Source organism: Monomorium pharaonis, chromosome 7 (assembly GCF_013373865.1).
Source record: "Monomorium pharaonis isolate MP-MQ-018 chromosome 7, ASM1337386v2, whole genome shotgun sequence".
Classification (NCBI taxonomy): domain Eukaryota; kingdom Metazoa; phylum Arthropoda; class Insecta; order Hymenoptera; family Formicidae; genus Monomorium; species Monomorium pharaonis.
In genome coordinates, this window is record NC_050473.1 from 12486872 (window position 1) to 12509581 (window position 22710).

At 36.5% G+C, this 22710-nt stretch overlaps 1 protein-coding gene across 9 annotated transcripts in view; it reads left to right on the plus strand.

Moving 5' to 3' along the window:
* Positions 1-22710, plus strand: part of LOC105835345 (sodium/potassium-transporting ATPase subunit alpha) — a 54381-nt gene that overhangs the window by 24106 nt on the left and 7565 nt on the right. For 4 of the 9 annotated variants that reach the window (XM_012678519.3, XM_028195075.2, XM_028195076.2 and 1 more), the window contains exons 2-7: positions 15155-15235; positions 16339-16467; positions 16556-17956; positions 18051-18375; positions 18835-19071; positions 19258-19559. In XM_012678519.3, the coding sequence (XP_012533973.1) occupies positions 15155-15235; positions 16339-16467; positions 16556-17956; positions 18051-18375; positions 18835-19071; positions 19258-19559 (2475 nt within the window). Of the gene's footprint in view, positions 1-14035; positions 14063-15154; positions 15236-16338; positions 16468-16555; positions 17957-18050; positions 18376-18834; positions 19072-19257; positions 19560-20495; positions 20591-22710 lie in introns of those variants that run through there. The other 5 variants (XM_028195080.2, XM_012678518.3, XM_028195078.2 and 2 more) reach the window with 3 other exon arrangements.

A 22710-nucleotide genomic window follows, 5' to 3' on the forward strand; every position in this document is an offset into this window, starting at 1 on the left:
CTTATCTTCGTGTCTCGTCGCCGGTGGGTGTCCTATATCCAGTGGTACCCGACTGATCATCAGTGAGAGACATGAATTCGGTATGCGTTGTCGGTTTTATGCCGTTGTTTTATTCTGGGAAACCTTCCTCGGAAGATGGACGGATCGATTAATTATGCGCGTTGTCGTCGTGGCAGTAGCGGAAGGATGGATCGACGGCGACCGTTATTTTTAGAGTCACGCTAAAGTTCAATCCCTGCGAACCCGTGTGCCGCACGTAATCTCCGTTGGAAAAGGTAGAATTGCATTTTCGACCGATACAGTTGATACCAGACAAAATTTAGATCGTCCAATAACTACATAGTCTTGTCGTTAATGATTTACAATTAATGATCCATCGTTTCTCTGAATACTGAGTATTCTACAATATCTATAACACTTTTTTCCGTAATTGATGATTTACCGATTTTTAATAAAAATTACGTTAAAGTGATCTAATTTTTGATAGTGTTACCGTTTTCATGAATATTGTATGCTACTGTATATGTGCTACTTATGTAGTATACATTGTATCATCAAATAATGCCACTATTATCGTTGGATTTATGACTTATCATTGTAATGTAATTTATAAAAAATTGTGCAACTAAGTTCTTCTATGGCCTGATTATAATTTTCATGGTTAGGTTAGATCTTCTCTGTGATAAACCATAAATTAACTTTGACTTGAGGGATAATTTGCTGTTCAGCTATTCCAACTCTGGATTCCTATTTTTTTGCTTACTTGTTATGTCAATTCCCAAAATACAAATAATGATAGTAATCTTGTGGTCGAAACAAGTACGTGTGTAATCCCGAGGGACACGAGCGACACGCCCTCAATTCAGAACTCCACCATTCTTCGTCGTGTTCCTTCTTACATTCCCCTTCGTTATCCTTCAGCAACATCTTCCTGCTGATTTTCCATTAGTTACTTTATTACGACTCTGCGACATACTTATGCTCTGGATTCACTACGAGATGAATAGAAATTCTAATTTGTTTTTTATTTGACTGAAAGGGATTTTATCTCATTTAATTTCATTTAAAGAGAGAGAGCTTTCAAATATTCCTTACGAGACATAGAGTTGTCTTGGTAGGGTTGGATGCTATTAAGAATGTTACTTAATCTCGCGTGACCATCTCAGTGGCCAGTGTCCAAGATACGATAGCGTGTCAGAATGTGAAATAAACATGTAATTTTTCTTTTTTCTTTTGCCGGTTTCGATAAGTATATGGCGAATGGCTATGCACGAGTTAGATACAAATGTTTGATTGAGAAAGTCAATTTTTTTTTAAGTGGCTCTAATATCTTATTCATTGAAATTTCTTGGATCGACTTCCGCGTCTCGATTATCGTTATCGTCGTCATCGTCGTCACCATCATCGTCGTCATTCACGCGTGAATGACGTATCTCGCGGTGCTGTGCGACATTGAATCGCCAATGTTTAACGCTCGTCAAACATCATCGGTCTCGCGTATCGATCATTTAGATTAGCGCTCGCGAATCGGTCAGCTGGGATTATGTGCGTTTCCGCGAACAAGTTGCATCTCGCTGCATTTGCACGAAACAGTTTCTGATTTACCTGGTTGAACTTTCGATCTTTTAATTTTTCCTGTAATTTCGAAAAAATTCCGCGTATAAATCTATGTATAGAGCTTGTTTTCTAAATGAAAATTAGTTACATTAATAAATCTTTAAGCATCGCAGTCGTTTTTGATTATATACTCAAAATATAGCATTTCTTGTGACTTTCTTTCCCGTTTCATGTCTACACTTTTTGACAAATTGTAATAAATGCAAATTTTAATAATTTGTTTTAATGAATTTATGCCATAAATATCATACTAATTTGGCGTGTACATAAATTATTCTTACTCTTGACATAACCATTTGACATAACACACCAGCCAGAAATTAAACTGTTCCATCGTGTTTGAGATACACGAATTCATCTGCGCTTTCATATCTTAGCGAACATCTCTTATCATTCTTCCGCAATGTCAGAGACTCATGCACTTTTTATTTGACGTTATCTATTACACGTGCATTACGGTAATAAGAGCGGTAATAAAGACGTTGACACGTTTCATTGGATGTCTTTAAATGATATTTTTCTCATGTCTATTGTCAGGTTTTGTACCTTGCAAGATGAATACTATGGCCTATGTCTTGAACTAATCATATCGTTAATAGCGTACAAACGACGTAATTAATTCTTTGCGATAGAAAACATCGTAAAAGGAAAGACATAACTTGATTCGACAAAAGGAAGAGAAATATTATTTAAATATCGCACCGTTAAGTTTGTCAAATAGATAAAAGTTTTATGTATATTTATGAATTAAGACTAGAATTAGAGTGCAGGACAGAAACGAAAGAGTCATGAAAACAAGTATGCTGGAAGATGAACAGCAAGATAGGTTGTTTTCTGGATAGCCTTGCCAGGTATCCGGTATTATCCGGATCGTTCAGGATTTCAGTGACTGTCCGATGTCTGTTACGATGCTTCGACCGTTGGGTGCTTAACCCTTAGATACGGGAGGGAATTTTTCAAGCAATGCTTGCAATACTTAATCTTTTAAAGCTTTTATTGAAAAAGTCTTGCTATCTTTTGACGTTAAAAAATTTTAATGACAGTTAAAATGTTCCTTTCTAGAATACCTTCTTTGTATAAGTAATTTGTCCAATTGTGTTGAAAATTGGATCTTGATATGCATTTTTTGTATAATAACATTGTCGAAATTATGACTGTAAGTTTGTTGATTCATCTACAGTTCACCTGACATTTCGATCGGCATCACGAGCCAACCAAATTTCTCTTTGCAATTGTTGGTGCCACTCATCGTCGAAGAGAAGAATCGATCGCGATGAGGCGAGGGTGAACTTCGGTCTTAGATATGTTTCGTTTTCGTCTCTGATTGCCGTCATAATATCATCACTTGATTTCTCCACGATATGTTTCATCGATGAATCATTAATATCTACTGATTTCCGATATCGATTTTGCGCCAGATGAGAGCTTTGCTTTCAAAGAGTCAACGATATTTAACTTCCGATTTAATTCCATTTGTTTTAATTTGCTTCGATTCATTTCGGTAATATCGGCGACGATTCGGTCGTTATTTCCGAGTAACATCCTCGGAATAGCACACCAGCTTTCAACTGGAACGAAACTCGACCATTGGCTGGATCGATATCCATGGTATATTTAAGGGCCTTTAGTTCAGAGCGCAAGTCCTATCTGGAAATAAAATGCTCGATACTAAATTGGAAGGTCTCTTGTATTTTCTTTCGCTTCCGCTTGGCTCTTTATCTTATTACATTTATTTCCAGACTAATCAAATGTTATTTTGTGGCGAAAGATTTCACATGTGGCTGCGCGAAACGTACATTTTAGGAAGATGAAACGAAATTGCAAGACAAATATTATTTATAGAAAAAAAATTTTTAGAAATAATTTAAAATCAGCGCTACGTTGATAATTTATTATGACTGTTGTAAATGCGAACGTTTCCTTTTTCACTTTATTCTGTTAATTCTGATTATTAATAAGAAGATATTTTTGTCTAATCAATATATTGTCCTTGAAGCATGAATTTACTACTTTTGATTCAGTCTCTAATTTTGTTTATTCGTTAATTTTTACATTTTAATAAATAAATAATATATTATCTAATTTGAAATATGTTTTCGATTAATATTAATATATAGTTATTTTTTAGTTATCTCTAAGAAAAAGAAAATTTTAATGAGAATTTACAACATTAAGAGTGAAAATCGATGCTTTCATTTCTTTACAATCAGTAGATCAAATTATTACACCAAAATCACATTTTAAAATAATTGTAAAAACTTCAATAATTCAGAACATTCCAATTGGAAAACTTTTTTTTAGTCGTATGTTTATTGTAGCAAGTGAGCGATACGTATACACGATGCTTCGTTTATGATTCGTCGCACAAGTTATCAAAGTTAAAGGCGTTTCTGGAAATTTTGCAATAAAATTTTGTGTGTGACTCAGCTTGTAAGTTACTGCACGATAACTTTTACAATGTTAAATGAATTGTCGATTGACATTGGTTATACAAGTGAACCCAGTTTAATGATTATTCCGATGTTCATTAATAGGCGATAAAATTTTACATCTCTTAATGCTCTTTTATAACGCAATAGTTCCTGAAAATTTTAATAAATTTGTAAACTATTTTTGAAATAACATATTAATATTCATTACAAAATATTTTAATTTTTATTCTAGTGTCGGGAATCATGATAAAATTTGAACTAAAGATGAATTGAGCTTTTTGTTTTATTTCTTCGAGTTCAAAGTCTGTTAATCCAGTTGTGATCGAATTTAATTACTTCCTCGAAGACTTCTGTTTAAGATCCTTGTAGCTCTTCTAAAATGACCGATGCCTTTATTAGGTCAGAGAAATAATTGAAAAGATGTATATCTTGAATTAGAAAAAAATTTCTTTAGTTGGTATCAACTACAATTCTATAAAAATTAAATATGATTGAATCGATGCGGTTAAATAATAATATGGATAAATAAGAAATATGGGAATAATATGGAATTATATATATAATATATATACATATGTGTGTGTGTGTGTGTGTGTGTGTGTGTGTGTGTGTGTGTGTGTGTGTGTGTGTGTGTGTGTGTGTGTGTGTGTGTGTGTACTATTTCATATTATTTTCATATATATTAAATTACTTTTTTATAGTATAGTAAGACATAAGAGGAATCTTTATCTGTAGGAACACACCGTATTCTTCCAGGACAAAGTGGAACTTATTGAACTTATCGATGAACTTTCATACATGTTTGAAAGTGATGTGCGTGTTTATATGTTGCGAATCGAGTATATTGATTTTATAACCATAAAAACGTACTGCAAATTAGAATATTGGTTTCTTAAATGTTTATTAATTTATTTTAGATGTTAATTTATTAGATATTTTTTTAATATTTTGAAATCTTTTTTTATTAACTCAATGCATAATAAGCCTGTTTATATAATAAAGGCAGTATTTAATAATATTCCAGAATAGTTGAAATTTGATTATCAATTCTGAATATTTTGTAACGATGATTTAATCGAATCGATTTTTTCGATAATTACACAATTTTATTGCTTTCCTGAAGAGAAAAGTGAAATTTTTGTTTTAATGGATACTGATAAAGAAATTATATGTAAAGATTGTTTTTTATTTTCTCTGTATGCATGAAACAAATATCTTCATGTTTATTGAAGAAGAAACCTAGTCAAATCTGACAGCAACTTGTAAACTTGTAAAGTATCTCTTTAATCCAAATATAAATCTCCTTGAATTTTTCAAATAATGGACATAAGCTTTCCAAAGAAATCGAAAGAATTCAATTTTTTGTAGCATTGTGATATACGGAATTTTTCTTATCATCGATTATTATTCTTTATCATAGACGACGAAATGTAGTTTAAAATCCTAAATGTATGATGCACGGCATCTTTCTCTTGTTCAGTATGGATATTTCTGTGGGATTATGCGTGCGCAATTCTGTCTTTCCCCCTTTCCTAATTCATACTCGACTTGATCGTTAAACTAAAATGAACTAGCACGAACCGGTCGCGTACCGGTATCGTATGGAAAAAGAAAACTAGCTGTTGCGCGCATGTATACATCGGCATGTCTTCTCTATCGATCTTTTTCTCTGTCTTACAGATGAATGAATAGATAACTGGGAATTTTCAACGAGGATACAAGTCGATTTATTTTTTTGCCGATACTTTGATTGCTGATACAGTTTAAAATTTTATTTAGGTTTTTCTTTGAATTTTATTTTTTAACATTTTTAAATAATAATTTTTGTTATACATTGTTGTGATTTTATTTTAGACATAAAAAGAGGAAGCGTTTATGTCTAAAGTAATGATAATAAAATATGAGTGTTTATTATGTAAATAGATATATATTATATACAATAATGTTTAATTGAAAAATCTACACTTGTATAAAATATCAAATTATTCATATTAAATTTATTTTTATTTTGAGTAATTATTTTCAGAATCTAATTTTTTGAATATAATTTAACTAAATTCAATGATTTAATTTTTCAAGTCGGTTTGCATCTTTAGTTAAAATTCTCGCATGAGATGAATGAGTAGTTAAATAAATTCTTTGAAAATATAGTGCATGTGCATCTACGCGTCGTATTTTTTCTGCATTTTTTCTGCCTTTATATACGTTCCGTTTTCAACAGATCTATTTAGATAATAGATTTAATAAGCAACCTCAGAAAACTCAGAAATGTTATTTTATCGCGTTTGTCCTTCTTCTTATGTCACAAGGAGAACTTTACACGCATATTGTGTTTGTTTTTTTGAAACTGAAAAGATAAGAAATACAAGTAAATTGACTGTAAATTTTTACAGCGAAACAGATACATCTTACTATTTCCAATACGAAGAAATAATTTTTCAAATGCGGATGACGTTTGTCAGTATTAAATCTTGTTTAAATCTTCTCCGATCGCGTGATTTATGATGACAAATTCTCAGTGACATATTAAAACGCTAAGAATGTCAAGGCAAAGAAGAAAAATCGATTCATATGTCGATCCTGAGATAGACGACGTCGTGTCAATAAGTACGTTAACTCGATCGCGTATCGGTTGTTATGAGAAAATCATATTGCGAAAATTTCCATGACACGTTGATACACGCGATCCGTATAAATTGCAAAATTTCCTCAGTATGGAGGATAATCCAAAATGTAATTTGCGAAACATATGAGGCCATTGTATATACCAATCTACATAAAGGCATTTAGGACCAAGAGAATGTAAATTCCTATGATGTGTTTTAATGACTTTATATATTATGTCTTATTAATTATGCGCTTCTGTATACGTTAATGCTCTTATGTAAATTTGTATGCGATGAATTTAAAACATGTAATCGTGCGATTATTTTCCGAGACGCATTTTCAAAAATCAATATTTGATATTTAATTTTTAATGTTATTAAGTGTACATTAAATATATTTATAATATATTTAATATATATTTAATGAAACGCGTAGGTACACACACACAACACTATTTTGTGTTTTGTCGCAGTATGTATATGACTAAAGTGCATTGAAGGAAATTGCATAAAGGTGATAATATTTGTAGATAATTATGGTGTTGTAAAATTAATAGAAATGAATCGTTTTTTTATATTTCTTTTGTTTGACGCGTAGGTATACATGTTTATTGATGAATCGAATGTATGCATTCGCTTACTCATATGTCAATCGTTTTGCGCTGCTTGTCTGCATTAGTGAAAATGCATCAGATGACGGAGTGTGTGTGTGTGTGTGTGTGTGTGTGTGTGTGTGTGTGTGTGTGTGTGTGTGTGTGTGTGTGTGTGTGTGTGAGGGGGGGGGTATCTTCTAGCGGTTATGACATAAATACATTCAATGTCTCAAAGACTTTCAGGGACGGTCGGACGAGAATAGACGAAAATCCAATTTTAATCACAGAACCTCGACCCGCGCTCGCTTCATGTCGCGCAGCATTACGGATGAGTATCGACAGAAACGTATTTTCAAAGTTTGTTCATACTTTTATACAGAGACGTAATCTCAATGAATTAAATTTATACTATAAATATCACGGACATAGCGATATATAAAACATACTTCGAATTAATTTTTGCATTTATATTGTCCAAGTAAGAGATCTTTCTTGCATATTTTTTATCTATAATCTTAAAGTTGGAATGAATTTAAGTGTCTGATTCTTTAATTTGGTTCCTTGGGTATCCTTAAAATATTTTGCGATGTTCCATCCTAAGGTGCTCTACAGCTCGTATTGAATAATCCATGAATCATTTACGCCAGATGGTGAAATAATTGGATTGCGGTAATTGAAAAAATGAGTTCGCGAAGTTTAATCTAGAATGAGATTGAATCAGAAAGCGAAACACAGTTTGCGGTGACACAATTCTTCGCGTAAATAGGTACCAGGCAGAAATGAGAAATGTAATTAAAGCGCAAACATTCTGAATTTGTCGAGTACCGAAGATACATTCCCTGCAAAATAGATGAATACGCGTCTGCAGTTGACTCTTTAATTATTCGTTTGTTACGAGCGATATCTATGTAATAGTTTAACAATTGATTCGGCTTTTGGACTCTCTCATGATACACTTGAGACTCTTCTCTTATCTTTATTCTAATTATATGTCTATCCATTTCTCTATTACATAAATTTTTTTTCAATTCATATGTAGTTATTATAATTGATAATTGTGTGTTGATTATTGTGCATTTATCATAGCGTTTTCACGAAAATTTGTTTTTTATTAAAATTACATATGAACGTAATGATGTGTATCGATAGGTACATATATTTTTACACAAGATTAAAATTTACATTTATAAAGTTTACAAAAAAAAAAAAAAAAAAAAATTCTTCTATAGCTATTATCTTTTATTAGATTAGAAATTACATGTAGTTTTACAAAATATCTTTTCTTTGAAGAAAACGTGAATTATATAAACCAGTGGTTCTCAGCCTTTCTTTGACCAGGGCTCTCTTCGGATTTTTTTGTTTGATGCAGGAACCTCAAGGTTCAAAATAAACATTCCGAGAATTTGAAAATAAATTTTAATCATAACTTTTAGTTAACATTAAACTTAGAATAATATTTGAATATATTTTTATAATAGAGAACTTTTAATTAAAAATCAATGTGACTTTATTTTGCGGACCTTAATTTAGTTCTCGTGGATCCCTGGTGGTCCGCGGACCACTGGTTGGGAATTCCTGATATAAACAGTCTTCGTTTACATATGTGTGGAAGTATTACGTAAATTAATCGAAAACTTCGACCGATTGAATTTGTGCTTGCACACTTTTTGTAAAGTTCATTCATTATCATTAGATAACATAAAATGTGCTTTGTGTACACGATCACATCTACTTACTTTTTCAAATTCGAAATCACTCCATTCAAGTCCTTTTGATGATAATTGACATTGTTTTACTTTCATTATTTACGTACTGTCGTTAAAAAATTTAATTACATTTTTAGTAAACATGTCAACATGTGAATCGTGAAGACATTTTATCGATAAATCACTCTTCAACAAGTCACGCGATTCAATTTCTTCAAGGTAAACGATGCGAAATTTTTGTAGAAGGAAGTTGAATCATTAACAAGTAAATTGCGTCTCTCGGGTATTTTTAACTCGAGAGAATACATTACATACATAAAATTAAAGTAACAAAAATAAATAATGACGTGTTTGAAACTTGTTTGTTTTTTCATTTGTTCGAAGCTGCACGTTATTTACTTTCAGCGTAATATTATTCAGTTGCGTGCTTCTAATTGCTAGGCGTATTCTTTTGAATTACTTGCTGTTTGTTCCAAGTTATATGGGATTCGTGGAAATTTAATTTTATAAGGGATAGAGGAAGAAAGAGAAATAGCGAGAGAAATGCATAGACTGGGTTAGATGAAATTAATATATGACAAAAATTTATTCTTTTCGACGTTATTTGTCGGTATTTAAAAATACAATGAAATATAATAAAATGTAAAAGAAATTGAAGAAAAATTGATTGCGAATGATTAAAAATAAAAGTTTCTTCAAGTTGCTTGTACATATTGACATTGAATCGAGTATTTTATCGAATGCGCAAATTAAAACTAAGTAATTATTGTGAGAATCTTGTCATATCTAGTATTTCCAAAATATCAATCGTGATTGTTTTCTACATTTTTCGAAAAATTTGCGAAAGTGTGCAAATCAGCTACGAGATGCATCTGATATGAGAAAAATCGGCTTGTCCGACAAATCACATTTGATGCATATAGGGGGCTACGTAGTGTGCTCGAGTTAAATGACCAATCTCTCCCTCTTGACCTAATTCGTAAAACGTCCTGTGCCACGCACTCTACGTGACGTCACATGCATAGATCTCTCCTCTCGCGGCGATTGTAAGAGTGAGTAATGCGTGAGGGTACGTGCAAGGCCAGTCAGACGACTAGCCGACCAGCCAGCCAGCCAGCCAGCCAGCCAGCCAGTCAACCAGCCAGCCAGCCAGTCAGCCAGTCAGTCAGTCAGTCAGTCAGTCAGTCAGTCAGTCAGTCAGTCAGTCAGTCAGTCAGTCAGTCAGTCAGTCAGTCAGTCAGCCGTTGCATGGCAACGTGGTGTTCGCGTTCTGAACGGCGGCAGTGGCCAAATATCGACCAGCTGACAAACGGCTCATCCACATCGCGTGTTTCCATATCTATGAAAAACATTCGTCTAGTAAAGGGTGTGCGCGGGCTGTAGACGCAAATAAACGCGCGTTTTATTCCGATAAACAGTAATTAAAAACCGAGAATAACTAACCCGATTAATTTTCAAATCCCTTAAGACGTGGAAGATGTTAAAAGTTCTTAATTGGTTGTGTCTAGTAATTCATAGCACACATACATATGCACTTCAAATTATGCGACACATAGTTTATGACTTTGATCATCTTATTAACTCTGCCTCTTAAAGAGAAGGTCCAACATATTAAGAATTCTGATACCTTTATATCACGTTTTTCACAGTAATACAAGCATATCTCTAGGATCCACAAAAGTGTTTTATTTAGAAAAATGTATTAATAAATATTTAAACGTCAAATTATTAGATTAATAAATTGGGAACTTTTATAAATGTATAATATTAATTACGCAAATGAGGTTTTTTCATAGGCGATAATGTCTATACATTTTTGAGAACACCGAGGAAAGTTTAGTCAGGCTTAAATTATTCGCAATATATTGCGACCGATGCAAACCGAATAATATCGAGCAAAGCGCGCGCGGATGCGCGTGTCTTTCTCATAAATAATTTAGCCCTGTGTCGATGCCGTTTACGAAATCGACTTTCAGCTTTGCCGTGGGTGAAATGCGGTTCAATATTGCATGTGTGACGGTCATTGTATTTTATAACGATATTTTCACCTTTGTCAGGAAACTAACGCTCTCGTCCTTGCACCACTGACGTGAGATTCAGTAGTGTGTAGAATATTTGCTAAGCGTAGTTATTTTTAAATGTACATTTCGCATTATATCGGAATTTCTGAGAATCCGTCTTGGGTATATATCCATCGATCGACATATAAAAAAAAGTAAAAGTTTACGACTTTCGTTTCCCTTTTCTCTTTAGTTAAATATTTATTTTATACAAATGCCAATTTATTATTTATATAATCAATTTACTTAAATTATTGATTTACACTCATTTACAATTACTTTGCCGTAAGATAAAAAGGAAATTCTTGTAAATGATACATTTTTTATCGAGTATGATACAACGGTAATTGTAATGGTGTCCAAATGTTAACAAAGTTTTATAAAATTGTCATGTTTTAAGTTATAAAGTTGCTGGCAACTGTAAATTTTGAAAAGTACCTAAAAATAATTAACGTAAAAATATTTTTTGTACATTATTATTGAGGTACGAATATATCTGGACCTTGTTATCTATTGAGGCATATTGAAAAAAAATTGGATGGCAATTAGAGATAAGCTTGATAAGCATCAAGCCGATTTGACAAAAGATTAGCTGCGCAATGCGATTCCTCGATTCAAATCATAAAAATTAAATCATTCAGCGTAATAAAGTTTGTTTGATAATGCCCAATTACACAATACATGGCAAACATAACAATCTGAGTCATTCATTATTATTCGCGAGTATACAAAGGCTTTATCCAATAATATTTTCTGTGTACAAAGATAAATTTGGCTATGTCATCGGTATTTTCTCTCGATACTAGTATCGAATATCGATAATTGACATGATCCCGAGACTGTTGGAAGTCGCGCCAAAGTAGGGAGATGTCCCGCTTGTGTGTCTCCTGGATGCGCTATCATGGGGGTCGCGATATATCAACGTGCTTATGCACATTATTAGGTACACCATACTCCGTGCGAAGACGAGACAAGGCTGTACAAGATAAAACGAGATGCGAAAGAGAGAAGGAGAGAGAACACGTATAGCCGGTGGTGCCCTACTTGGGTATTGATCCGTGACAGTGGGAGGCACTCGTTAGAGATGGCTAGGTCGTAGGTCGCATGCGCGTTTCCACCGATGATTCCGTGTCGCCATCATCGACCCGCGGCTGAAGAGAAATAGAGCCGAATCGGCGAGAAAAGCTAGAGAGAGAGAGAGAGAGAGAGAGAGAGAGGGGGGGGGGAATAGAAGAGAGAAAAACGATGGGGTGGGTAGGGAAAAAATGAGGAAAGTAGAACAAAATGTAAAATATGGGAGGAAAGAGAGGGATGCACAGCCATGAAAATTATCATCCAGTCATGTCTGAATGGTACCTTGTCTCAACTGGCAAATAGATCGCAAGTTGTCCGCCCTTTAAAATTGTGCTTGGAACGTGGACGTTTCGTGCTTGAAATTCTCGACAAGTTTTAGTGATAGGAGAGAGTGAAAGGGTTTAAATCTATCTTACATCAGTAAAATAACGGTCTATCATTGAAAAGGCTCGAGAACTGTAGAGAAAAACCTGATTTTATTTTATTTACATAGATAAAAAGATTATTTTTCTTAGAAAATGTAGGCATGTTGATAATAATAAATTATCACGCAGATAAAGGCACATTTTAATCCCTTTATCGAATTCCTCACACTGCGAAGGGTTTCAACATGTTTGAAGTCGGTCCCCTCTTGGCGCGGACACGCGACGTCGACCCGTATGCGGCGCCGTTACTGCCGCGTCGTCGCGATTACCATCGACGCCGACGTCGCCGGCGGCGCGCGGCACCGCGGCACGATCGTTTAAAGTTAATCCTTAATGTCTTAAGTCAATGTCTCTCTATCTATACAACCGCAAAAGAAATATCGTGCATTTGCTTTTTTTTTTCGAATTAACTTCAAAAATTTACATAGAATATAAGTTAGTTTATGTTTAATTTGAAAAAATACATATGAGTGATAATACATATGAGTAATTTTTCATTGTTTTGTATGACATCATCGCTTGTCATTGTTTCGTGGCATGAAAATATGCAATATAATAAAACGGAAAATATGAAATGCTAAAACGTATTAAGGGGTCATATAACAAACGCGATCTAATCGCTAAAGCTCGACCACTTCCGCTTCTAATGAACCGACTCTGTAACTCAACCCGTGAACTCGTAAATGATACCGACCCGTGCAAATTTGCATAAGGTCGAAATCGCGTTCATCCTGCGTCTAGCGTTCATTCTCATTGTTCGTGCAAAACTGGTGTGAGTATATTTTCTAAAAACTTGAAATAATAGTGAAATTAAATTTTCTTTTCAAATTAATTTCTATAGTTGGCACCAGGGGGAGGAACGTGAAATGATAAATGATATCGATTAATTTGATAGGAAGGGATTTTGCCGAATACATTTAATTTGTATACGTTAAGCTGGAAAAAGACTTTGTTTATTTATCTTGAACTTTTATTACACTTTACGCAACGAATAGTGGCGCGCAAACACGGGCTGGACAATCAAGCGAGGTGCGTATGTGACCCGTAAAATTGCATAATCGTGCTTCCTCAATAACGACGTGAGCGAGAGCGACGCGCGCGAGATGGGCCAGAGGTAATGATACCTATGAAATTGACGTTTACGTATACGAGCCGGCGCGGTGCGGTGCGCGGCGTGGCGTGGCGTGGCGTGGCGGTTGCGAACCAGACGGCAGTCACCGGACGCACAAAGTCAGACGGTGACGGTTACGTTTTTACGATGGTAACTGCCGATTTGTCGACTCGTTGGTCTTTTATCTAATCGCTGCGACGGCCGTAACGAACCACCGTGACAGAATTAATGGCCGTGCGCGGCAATTGCGCTCGTGTAAGCGCGTCCACGTCACTAGTCTCGCGTTTCGTAGTTAGTTCATCCGGTACGTGAGAATATTGTTGCTCTTCATGGTCGAGACGTTACTGTTACGCATATACTGTTGAAAGATATCACTACGTGATAAGCCGCACGTGTCAATAATTGGCTGTTTAATATTCATCGGAAATGTTGGAATATGTAGGTAGCTACAATTGAACGTATGGTAAAAAGTAAGACGATGCAAGTCGATTCGCTCATTTGGCGTTTGCTTTCTGTTTTATATTTATTGTTTTCTTTTCAAACAAAATTTATTACATACGATGCAAATTTATTATTGCTTACGTTGCATTTCAGGTAGTCTCTCTCAAAGGGTAAATTTGCGATTATTCGCGCGGAATGTCAGGAACGGGATTAAAACTGAAAATGGCGCACTTGTTTAATTTTCCGTTCAAATTTGCATAGAGAATCGGCGATAATCTTATTTGCGAGGGTGGAAAATTTTAAGGTTTCGCGATTATGTCGTCGCGACGGACGGGAGGTGGTCGAGTACGGCGAATCGCATCGCGTGGACTCTCGTAATCGCGATTACGGGATACCATTGAGCATCGGGCATAGTGGCGAGCGAGTCTCCATTGAACCGGTACACTACCGGAAGCGGTCGTTATCCGAACGCGGTCGTGCCGAGGTCGCTCTTGAAAATCGGGCTTCTGTTCCGCGCACCGCGGATGTCACGTGTCGAATGCGCGCCGGCCACGTGTCTCTCTCTCTCTCTCTCTCTCTCTCTCTCTCTCTCTCTCTCTCTCTCTCTCTCTCTCTCTTCCTCCCTCTCCCTCTCCCTCTCTCTCGTTTGCATGAGAAGGTCGCAGTTGCGCTCGGTATGATCGCAAGCACTGTGAGAAAACTGGTCCATTCGGTTGGCGACGTTGAATCGCGACGAAAGGGGAGGACATTTACGCGCAGTTAGATCATTTGCAAAGTGACATTTAAGAATTTTGAAGGTGAAATTGAAAATAGGCATCTCCTCGACATGAAATCGACGTTCACTTGAATCTGTAAAAGAACGCACTTCTCGATTCTACATCACACAGTTCTCTAGGCGTTTTATTCGTACGATCGTCTACCTGCCTACCATTGCGAGGAACCGCGCGCTATCTCGATTCGCATCACATTATTATTTTTAAGTTATAATTTTGTCATATACATCTGTACATTTATTTTGACCGTTTGTATTTTTGTTGTATTACGCCCGCATGATTTATTCATGATTTTTTTATCGTCCATTTTTTACAGCATGGCCGCTCAGATTCGTACAGGGTCGCTACGTTACCCAACATTCGTGACGACAACAAAACTGCAGATGGGATGTACAAGGTATATTCAGAGATGGACTCTACGTCCATACGAATTTCATATATAATTAATATCTCTGGGATCTGGTGCGCTTCTTTGACCAACAGATGAATAAACTAAATGGGACTAAATTTCTTTCATTCTTTTCTACTCCATTTTTTGTCTGTTTCTTTTTCTCTCTTCCTCTATGTCTCATCGCTACCTCTATGCTGATCTCTGTAATTCTTGCTTCTTGGTAATGTGTTTCTTACTCTCTGGCCTGTAATCGCCGTAAACGTTTCTCTTCTATGCCTCGATAGAAATTTTCTTACAGGAAATTTCCTTTGTTCTTCCGCTGTCACTTCCGGATCTTCAGTGTTCTTTCGTATTTTTTTTCACTTTCGTATCAGCTTCATAATCATAATCACTTTTAACGCATGATAAAGAACTTTGTTCGCGATTTAGGTCTCGATTGACATATTCGTACTTCAATAATTCAACGTTCGACATAGCACAGCATTACATTCTCTTAAGAGAAGAAAGCTTCGTATACTCCATTCAATAACAATGAAATGTAAGATGAGATAGTATTGCACTAAATTTTTTTCAAATATTACAATAAAAGGCACAAAGGAGTTTCCACACGCTCAATTGCTCGAGAAAAAATAATGTACGTTATTTTATACAGTTTCGTCGTCTACATTGAAACTTGGTTACTCATCAATTATTTTCGCTGACATTGCATGACTCTGAAACATTCCTATCATTCTAGTGCAATCCTACCTCATCTTAGGAGATATCATTACAGTTCGCCTCATCTCGCTTCTCGACGATATCGTTGCAATCGATTTCTTCTGCTACAGAGGCTGTCCTCACTCGTCGCTGGGTTTCCAATCTCGATTCTTGTAATTTGACTCTTGCGCTTCGAGATAATTTTCTTTCTCTTGTATATACTTTTAATTATCAGAGTATTTCATCGATTAATACGATGATAATACGCGATAATACGATGTAATTCGCTTCAGAGCTTTGTAAGTGTAGCTGTTAAGGTTGTGTACACGTGCAACATCGATATATGGTGAAGATATTATCAGAAAATATTTTTCGATAATGCTCTCTTTTTCTCTGTTTGTTCTCACTAACAGTCACGGCGGAAGAACCCAAAGGGGAAGCGGGGGGACAACCTAGATGACTTGAAGCAGGAGTTGGATATTGACTTCCACAAAATCTCACCTGAGGAATTGTATCAAAGATTTCAGACGCACCCCGAAAACGTAAGTAACATGCGATAATAGTTGTGCGATAATGTCTTTTCGATTTGAATCGAAATTGTTAATGACATTAATATAAAAACGATAATAGGGCCTCAGCCACGCGAAAGCGAAGGAGAACCTGGAAAGGGACGGACCGAATGCCCTGACGCCGCCGAAGCAGACTCCAGAATGGGTAAAATTCTGCAAGAACTTGTTCGGCGGTTTCGCCCTTCTGCTATGGATCGGCGCGATCCTTTGCTTTATCGCGTACTCGATCCAGGCCTCGACCAGCGAGGACCCGAACGACGACAATCTCTACCTGGGCATCGTCCTCGCGGCGGTGGTGATAGTCACGGGTATATTCTCGTACTACCAGGAGAGTAAGTCGAGCAAGATTATGGAGTCGTTCAAGAACATGGTGCCGCAATTCGCCACCGTAATCCGGGAAGGTGAAAAGCTCACCCTACGGGCGGAGGATCTTGTACTGGGCGACGTCGTCGAGGTTAAATTCGGCGACCGAATACCGGCCGACATCAGAATCATCGAGGCCCGTGGATTCAAAGTGGATAACAGCTCATTGACGGGCGAGTCCGAACCGCAATCAAGGTCGCCCGAATTCACGAACGAGAACCCGCTCGAGACGAAGAATCTCGCCTTCTTCTCAACGAACGCGGTGGAAGGCACAGCCAAAGGCGTAGTGATCTGTTGCGGCGATCAAACGGTGATGGGAAGGATTGCGGGTCTTGCGTCCGGTTTAGATACCGGTGAGACGCCGATCGCCAAGGAGATTCATCACTTTATACACCTTATTACCGGTGTCGCTGTCTTCCTCGGCGTCACATTCTTTGTCATAGCTTTCATCTTGGGTTATCACTGGCTCGACGCCGTTATCTTCCTAATCGGTATTATCGTGGCGAACGTACCGGAGGGTCTCCTCGCTACTGTGACCGTGTGCCTCACTCTCACCGCCAAGCGAATGGCCTCGAAGAATTGCCTGGTGAAGAATCTCGAGGCTGTGGAGACTTTAGGCTCGACCTCGACCATCTGCTCGGACAAGACTGGAACCCTTACACAAAACCGTATGACGGTAGCGCACATGTGGTTCGATAATCAGATCATTGACGCCGATACCACGGAAGATCAGTCCGGCTTGCAATATGATCGCACTAGTCCAGGATTCAAGGCGCTGGCAAAGATCGCGACTTTGTGTAATCGTGCCGAGTTCAAACCGGGCCAGGAGGGTGAGCCGATTCTGAAGCGAGAGGTGAACGGCGACGCCTCCGAGGCTGCGCTGCTTAAATGTATGGAACTGGCATTGGGCGATGTCATGGGCATTAGGAAACGCAACAAGAAAGTTTGCGAGATTCCATTTAACTCTACTAATAAATATCAGGTATCCATACACGAATCGGACGATCCAAACGATCCTAGACATCTCTTGGTGATGAAGGGTGCTCCCGAGAGAATTCTAGATAGGTGCTCGACGATATTTATCGGCGGCAAAGAGAAGGTGACTTACCTATTAATGGATTATCTATCTGTATCCACCGATGATATCTTTTCCAACTTTTTTAAACCGATTCTTTTCCACATACTTTTCGTAGGTTCTCGACGAGGAGATGAAGGAGGCGTTTAATAACGCGTACTTGGAATTGGGCGGACTCGGCGAACGAGTGCTCGGCTTTTGTGATTACATCTTGCCGTCCGACAAGTTCCCGGTTGGCTTCAAATTCAATGCCGACGAGCCCAACTTCCCAGTCGACGGGCTCCGTTTCGTAGGCCTGATGTCTATGATCGATCCGCCCCGAGCCGCGGTGCCCGACGCGGTCGCCAAGTGCCGTTCCGCTGGCATCAAGGTCATTATGGTTACCGGTGACCACCCGATCACTGCCAAAGCCATTGCCAAATCCGTCGGCATTATATCTGAAGGTACATTTCACACGTTATGTATCAATGCATTTTATCATATAAACAATTCTCGGATGATGTATGAGATTAGATATCGTCGCGGTATCTCTGAAGCTTTATTCGCGTCGATTTTGATTATGATACTTTTATGAGTTTAATCTCTTAATGAGACGTCATTTCAGATAGTAGATCGCGCTTAAAATTTATAACGATCTTATTTGTACGCGGAACTTGGAGCGATTTTATTAGAGGATAGTGTCAAGTTATAAAAATGATACAATATGGCAACGTGGTCAGCTTTTTTGTCGTTATATATTTTAATTAACAATACGTAAAATAATCATTTGCTTTTAATAGTCGTACATAACAATCGGCTTTTAATTTGTATTCGCGCCATTCATTTCTAAAAAGGAATCAATTTTCAACTTTTACTTTGTTTATTTTAATTTTGTTAATATTATTGCCATTCTTGTTTTCTAGGTAACGAAACTATTGAGGACATTGCACAACGGTTAAATATCCCAGTATCTGAAGTAAATCCTCGTGAGGCTAAAGCCGCGGTCATTCACGGAACCGAACTCAGGGAACTGAATTCCGACCAATTGGACGAGATTCTCAGGTACCACACCGAAATTGTGTTCGCCCGTACCTCGCCTCAGCAAAAGCTTATCATCGTCGAAGGCTGTCAGCGAATGGGCGCGATTGTCGCTGTAACTGGTAAGTTACTTGAAGGAAAATTAACACGAGTTTTATTTTTACAACGTATTAGGAAGAAAATGTTCAATTAGGATTAAGTCCTTGAATTTTTTTGATTGGATAAATTTATTTTTGACATGAGATTACATTTAGTCACGATATAATTGTTTGTAATTGAAATGTGTACAAATAATCAATTTGATTTAGGTGACGGTGTGAACGACTCGCCGGCTTTGAAAAAAGCTGACATTGGTGTCGCTATGGGCATCGCTGGTTCGGATGTCTCCAAACAAGCAGCCGATATGATTTTACTCGATGACAACTTTGCTTCGATTGTAACAGGCGTGGAGGAGGGTCGTTTAATCTTTGACAACCTAAAGAAGTCCATCGCTTACACCCTGACCTCCAACATACCCGAAATCTCGCCTTTCTTGGCGTTCATCCTTTGCGATATTCCTTTGCCGTTGGGTACCGTTACCATCCTGTGCATCGATTTAGGAACTGACATGGTAAGTCACGAAATATTTTAACATGAGGGATAAATCGAGTAACAATATTCGGAAGACATTTACACCTCGCTCTTTAAAGCTCTTCCAAAGTTGTTATTTGATTTTGTTCTTATTGGCTAATTGAATTATTTCAGCATTTGTTTCCCATCATAATGTAATAGTTTATATCAAGTTAAGAAGGCACAAAATTGTTTAAGATATCGGTAGCCTTTGACACTTGTATTGGTTGATAGGTACCAGTGATATGATTGGAACATTAAATCCGATACGGCTACTACGTAATGTAAACCAATATTTCCTCGAAAAATGTATTCGATAATATCTTCCTTTTTTATAGATAGCGATGCATTTGAACCAGTCAAGGTGATGATCAGCAACCCGTGCATTCATCGATTAATCTCTTAAATATCTTTATTTCCTTTTAGATTAATTGCGCCCTGATGGAGTTTCAGTCCAAACAGAAGCATAATTTAGATCAATTATTTTACAGGGATTAAAAAATTTAAAAATTAAATGAAAATATGAACATTTGCATTTGGATAGGAATAGAGTTTAAAATGTTTCTTTTCAGGAACTTTATCTTTGCGAGAAAGCTGCTTACTGTTTATCCACGCGAGAATCTACCGCAAATTTCCTCTAAACTTCCTTGGTTCCTTCCAATCAGTTTTTTAATCAATTTAGTTTCTTTTTTCATTTGATTATCTTTTATTTACACTCTATGCTTCATTGTGTTTAAGAATGCTGTCGATATCGATTTGAATATAAAATCGTTTTAAAATTGATTTTTTCATCAAATTATATAAAGAAAGATTAATAATTTAATTATTTAAAGATAAACGATACGTCAGCATTCTTACTTCAACATCACCCGAAGACAACATTCTCATTATTTAATTGTTGACGTTATTATTGAGCTCTTTGATAATGTGACGTCAGGTACCCGCCATCTCACTAGCCTATGAGGAAGCAGAGAGCGATATTATGAAGCGACAACCACGAAACCCCTTCACTGACAAGCTAGTTAACGAAAGGTAACACATCAACAGTGAATATTGACAAACTACGTCAGATTTTCTATAATTCGAAAGAGTTATCGGTGATGGTATATTGCATTTTCGAAGTTTTTCCCCGATTAATAAATCGAAAATTTTTTTCTAAATATCAATCAAATTTAAAATAAATTAAATATTAAAATGAATTTATTAAAGTGAATTTATTTAATAATTGTTTAAGCATTTTCAGAAAATCGGGCAAAACTTCGGAGATTCAATCTCACGGCGATCGCTCTCTCACTCTATTGGCTACATATTTCGTCTTTCTGACGACTTTAGTAGTTAGTCTATTCTCTATCTTCTGTTCTATGGTATAAAAGTTCGATGCGGGAAGGCGATACATTGCTACAAATCTCTCTTTTACTAATCATTGTTCGTCATGTATGGCAAGAATGGTTGACAATTGGATAACAATGATTCGCGGGCAAATTAATTCCTCGCATAAATAAAGCAATAAATTACGCTTTTTAAAATCCTTTATACGATTTATGCTATTAGATATCAATTTTACCAAACAATTTGACTATCATTGTCTTTTTTTTTGTCTTTGCAAATCTTTTATCTTTGTGAACTCTAAGCAATATTAAAGTTAAATTTTCTTTTTCTTTAAACTACGATTTTAACTACTTTGATCACTATTGTCAAGGCCATTTGATAAAGTTCACGCGATGTAGGATTAATTTGCCAAGCCTATCGCTCGAGTTGTCGGGTCGGACACGCTAGGACAAAACGTGGATAAGGTAATAACGGGATATGGTACACGCAGATGCAATGCTCCAAGGTGTTTGATCGCTGAGAGACACGCGAGCTTTATTTTCAATCTGTTCTTCTCTCTATTCGTATCCTACTCGCTCTAACAATAAGCTAGATTGAATTTCATTAAACGACGCTTGCTCGTCCATGATTTATCGTCAATTTTTTAATATTAATTTGTATTTTTAGAAAAAAAAAATTGAGATGATTGTACATCGAATGTTATGAAAATGGTCAATTCTTTTACTATCTATCTTATACATATATTAAATTAAAAAATACAAATATTTCTTTAATTTAATATATACTTCTCGCTTCTCTGTTTTTTTTTTTTTTTTTTTACAAGAAATGAGACGATTTAATTGCGAGACGGGCAATCGTAAATATTTCGTTTTCGAAGAATTTTCTCTTCCTTTTATATCGACGGTCACAGGCGCTTCCATTACGATGATCTTCATTCGTATTAGTGTTGTTTCGTTACGCAGAAGGTAAGCTAATCGCACTGTAAAACACCTCTCTCTCTCTCTCTCTCTCTCTCTCTCTCTCTCTCTCTCTCTCTCTCTCCATCTGTTTACTTCTTTAAATATAACTTTTTTATTTAGTATCTCTAGTTTTATTTTTCTTAAATTTAATTTTCCCACCCATTATTTTGTAATTCCTCGCTACAGTCGTCATCTGTCCTGGTCTGCCACTGGCTTGAGGTGTATATGGGTTGCTGAGACGTCCACGAAACGTGAACAAGCGTCATTGTAAAGAACTCGCATGATCGTTCCCTTCAGCATATAGCTTACCTATCTCGCCTTTTTTCCTTATTGAGAAATAGTATTTATTTCTATTATCACCATCCCATTCCGTTTCTCTCTCTCTCTCTCTCTCTCTCTCTCTCTCTCTCTCTCTCTCCTTGTGTGCGTGTGTGCACACGAGGTTTTATAAATTTATTTTCCTCTTTATCAATTATACATATATCTCTATCTCTCTATTTTATCTTTTATCCTTCATAGTATCGCGTCCTATCGTTGTTTCTGAGTCTCCTTTTCTAAATCGTGGTATAAGTATCAAGGAATGCAAGGAAATTTGTATATTGTGTTGTGAATATTGTGTGATGTTTATCATAAATGTGCAACTCGACTGTATTCACCTGATCGTTATACTTTACGAATCCGCTCCGCGTCGTTGTCGGTACCATGAAGACTCGAACGATATAGAGATTGAACGATGAGAAAGTTTCGCACGTTCCGAAGCTCGAAATGTTTTTTTTATAGAATAAACGGTAGTGCTCTGTCTATCTCTTTTTGCCGTAGACACTTGAGTAGAATAGTATTACGATAGAATAGAATTGTCATTCG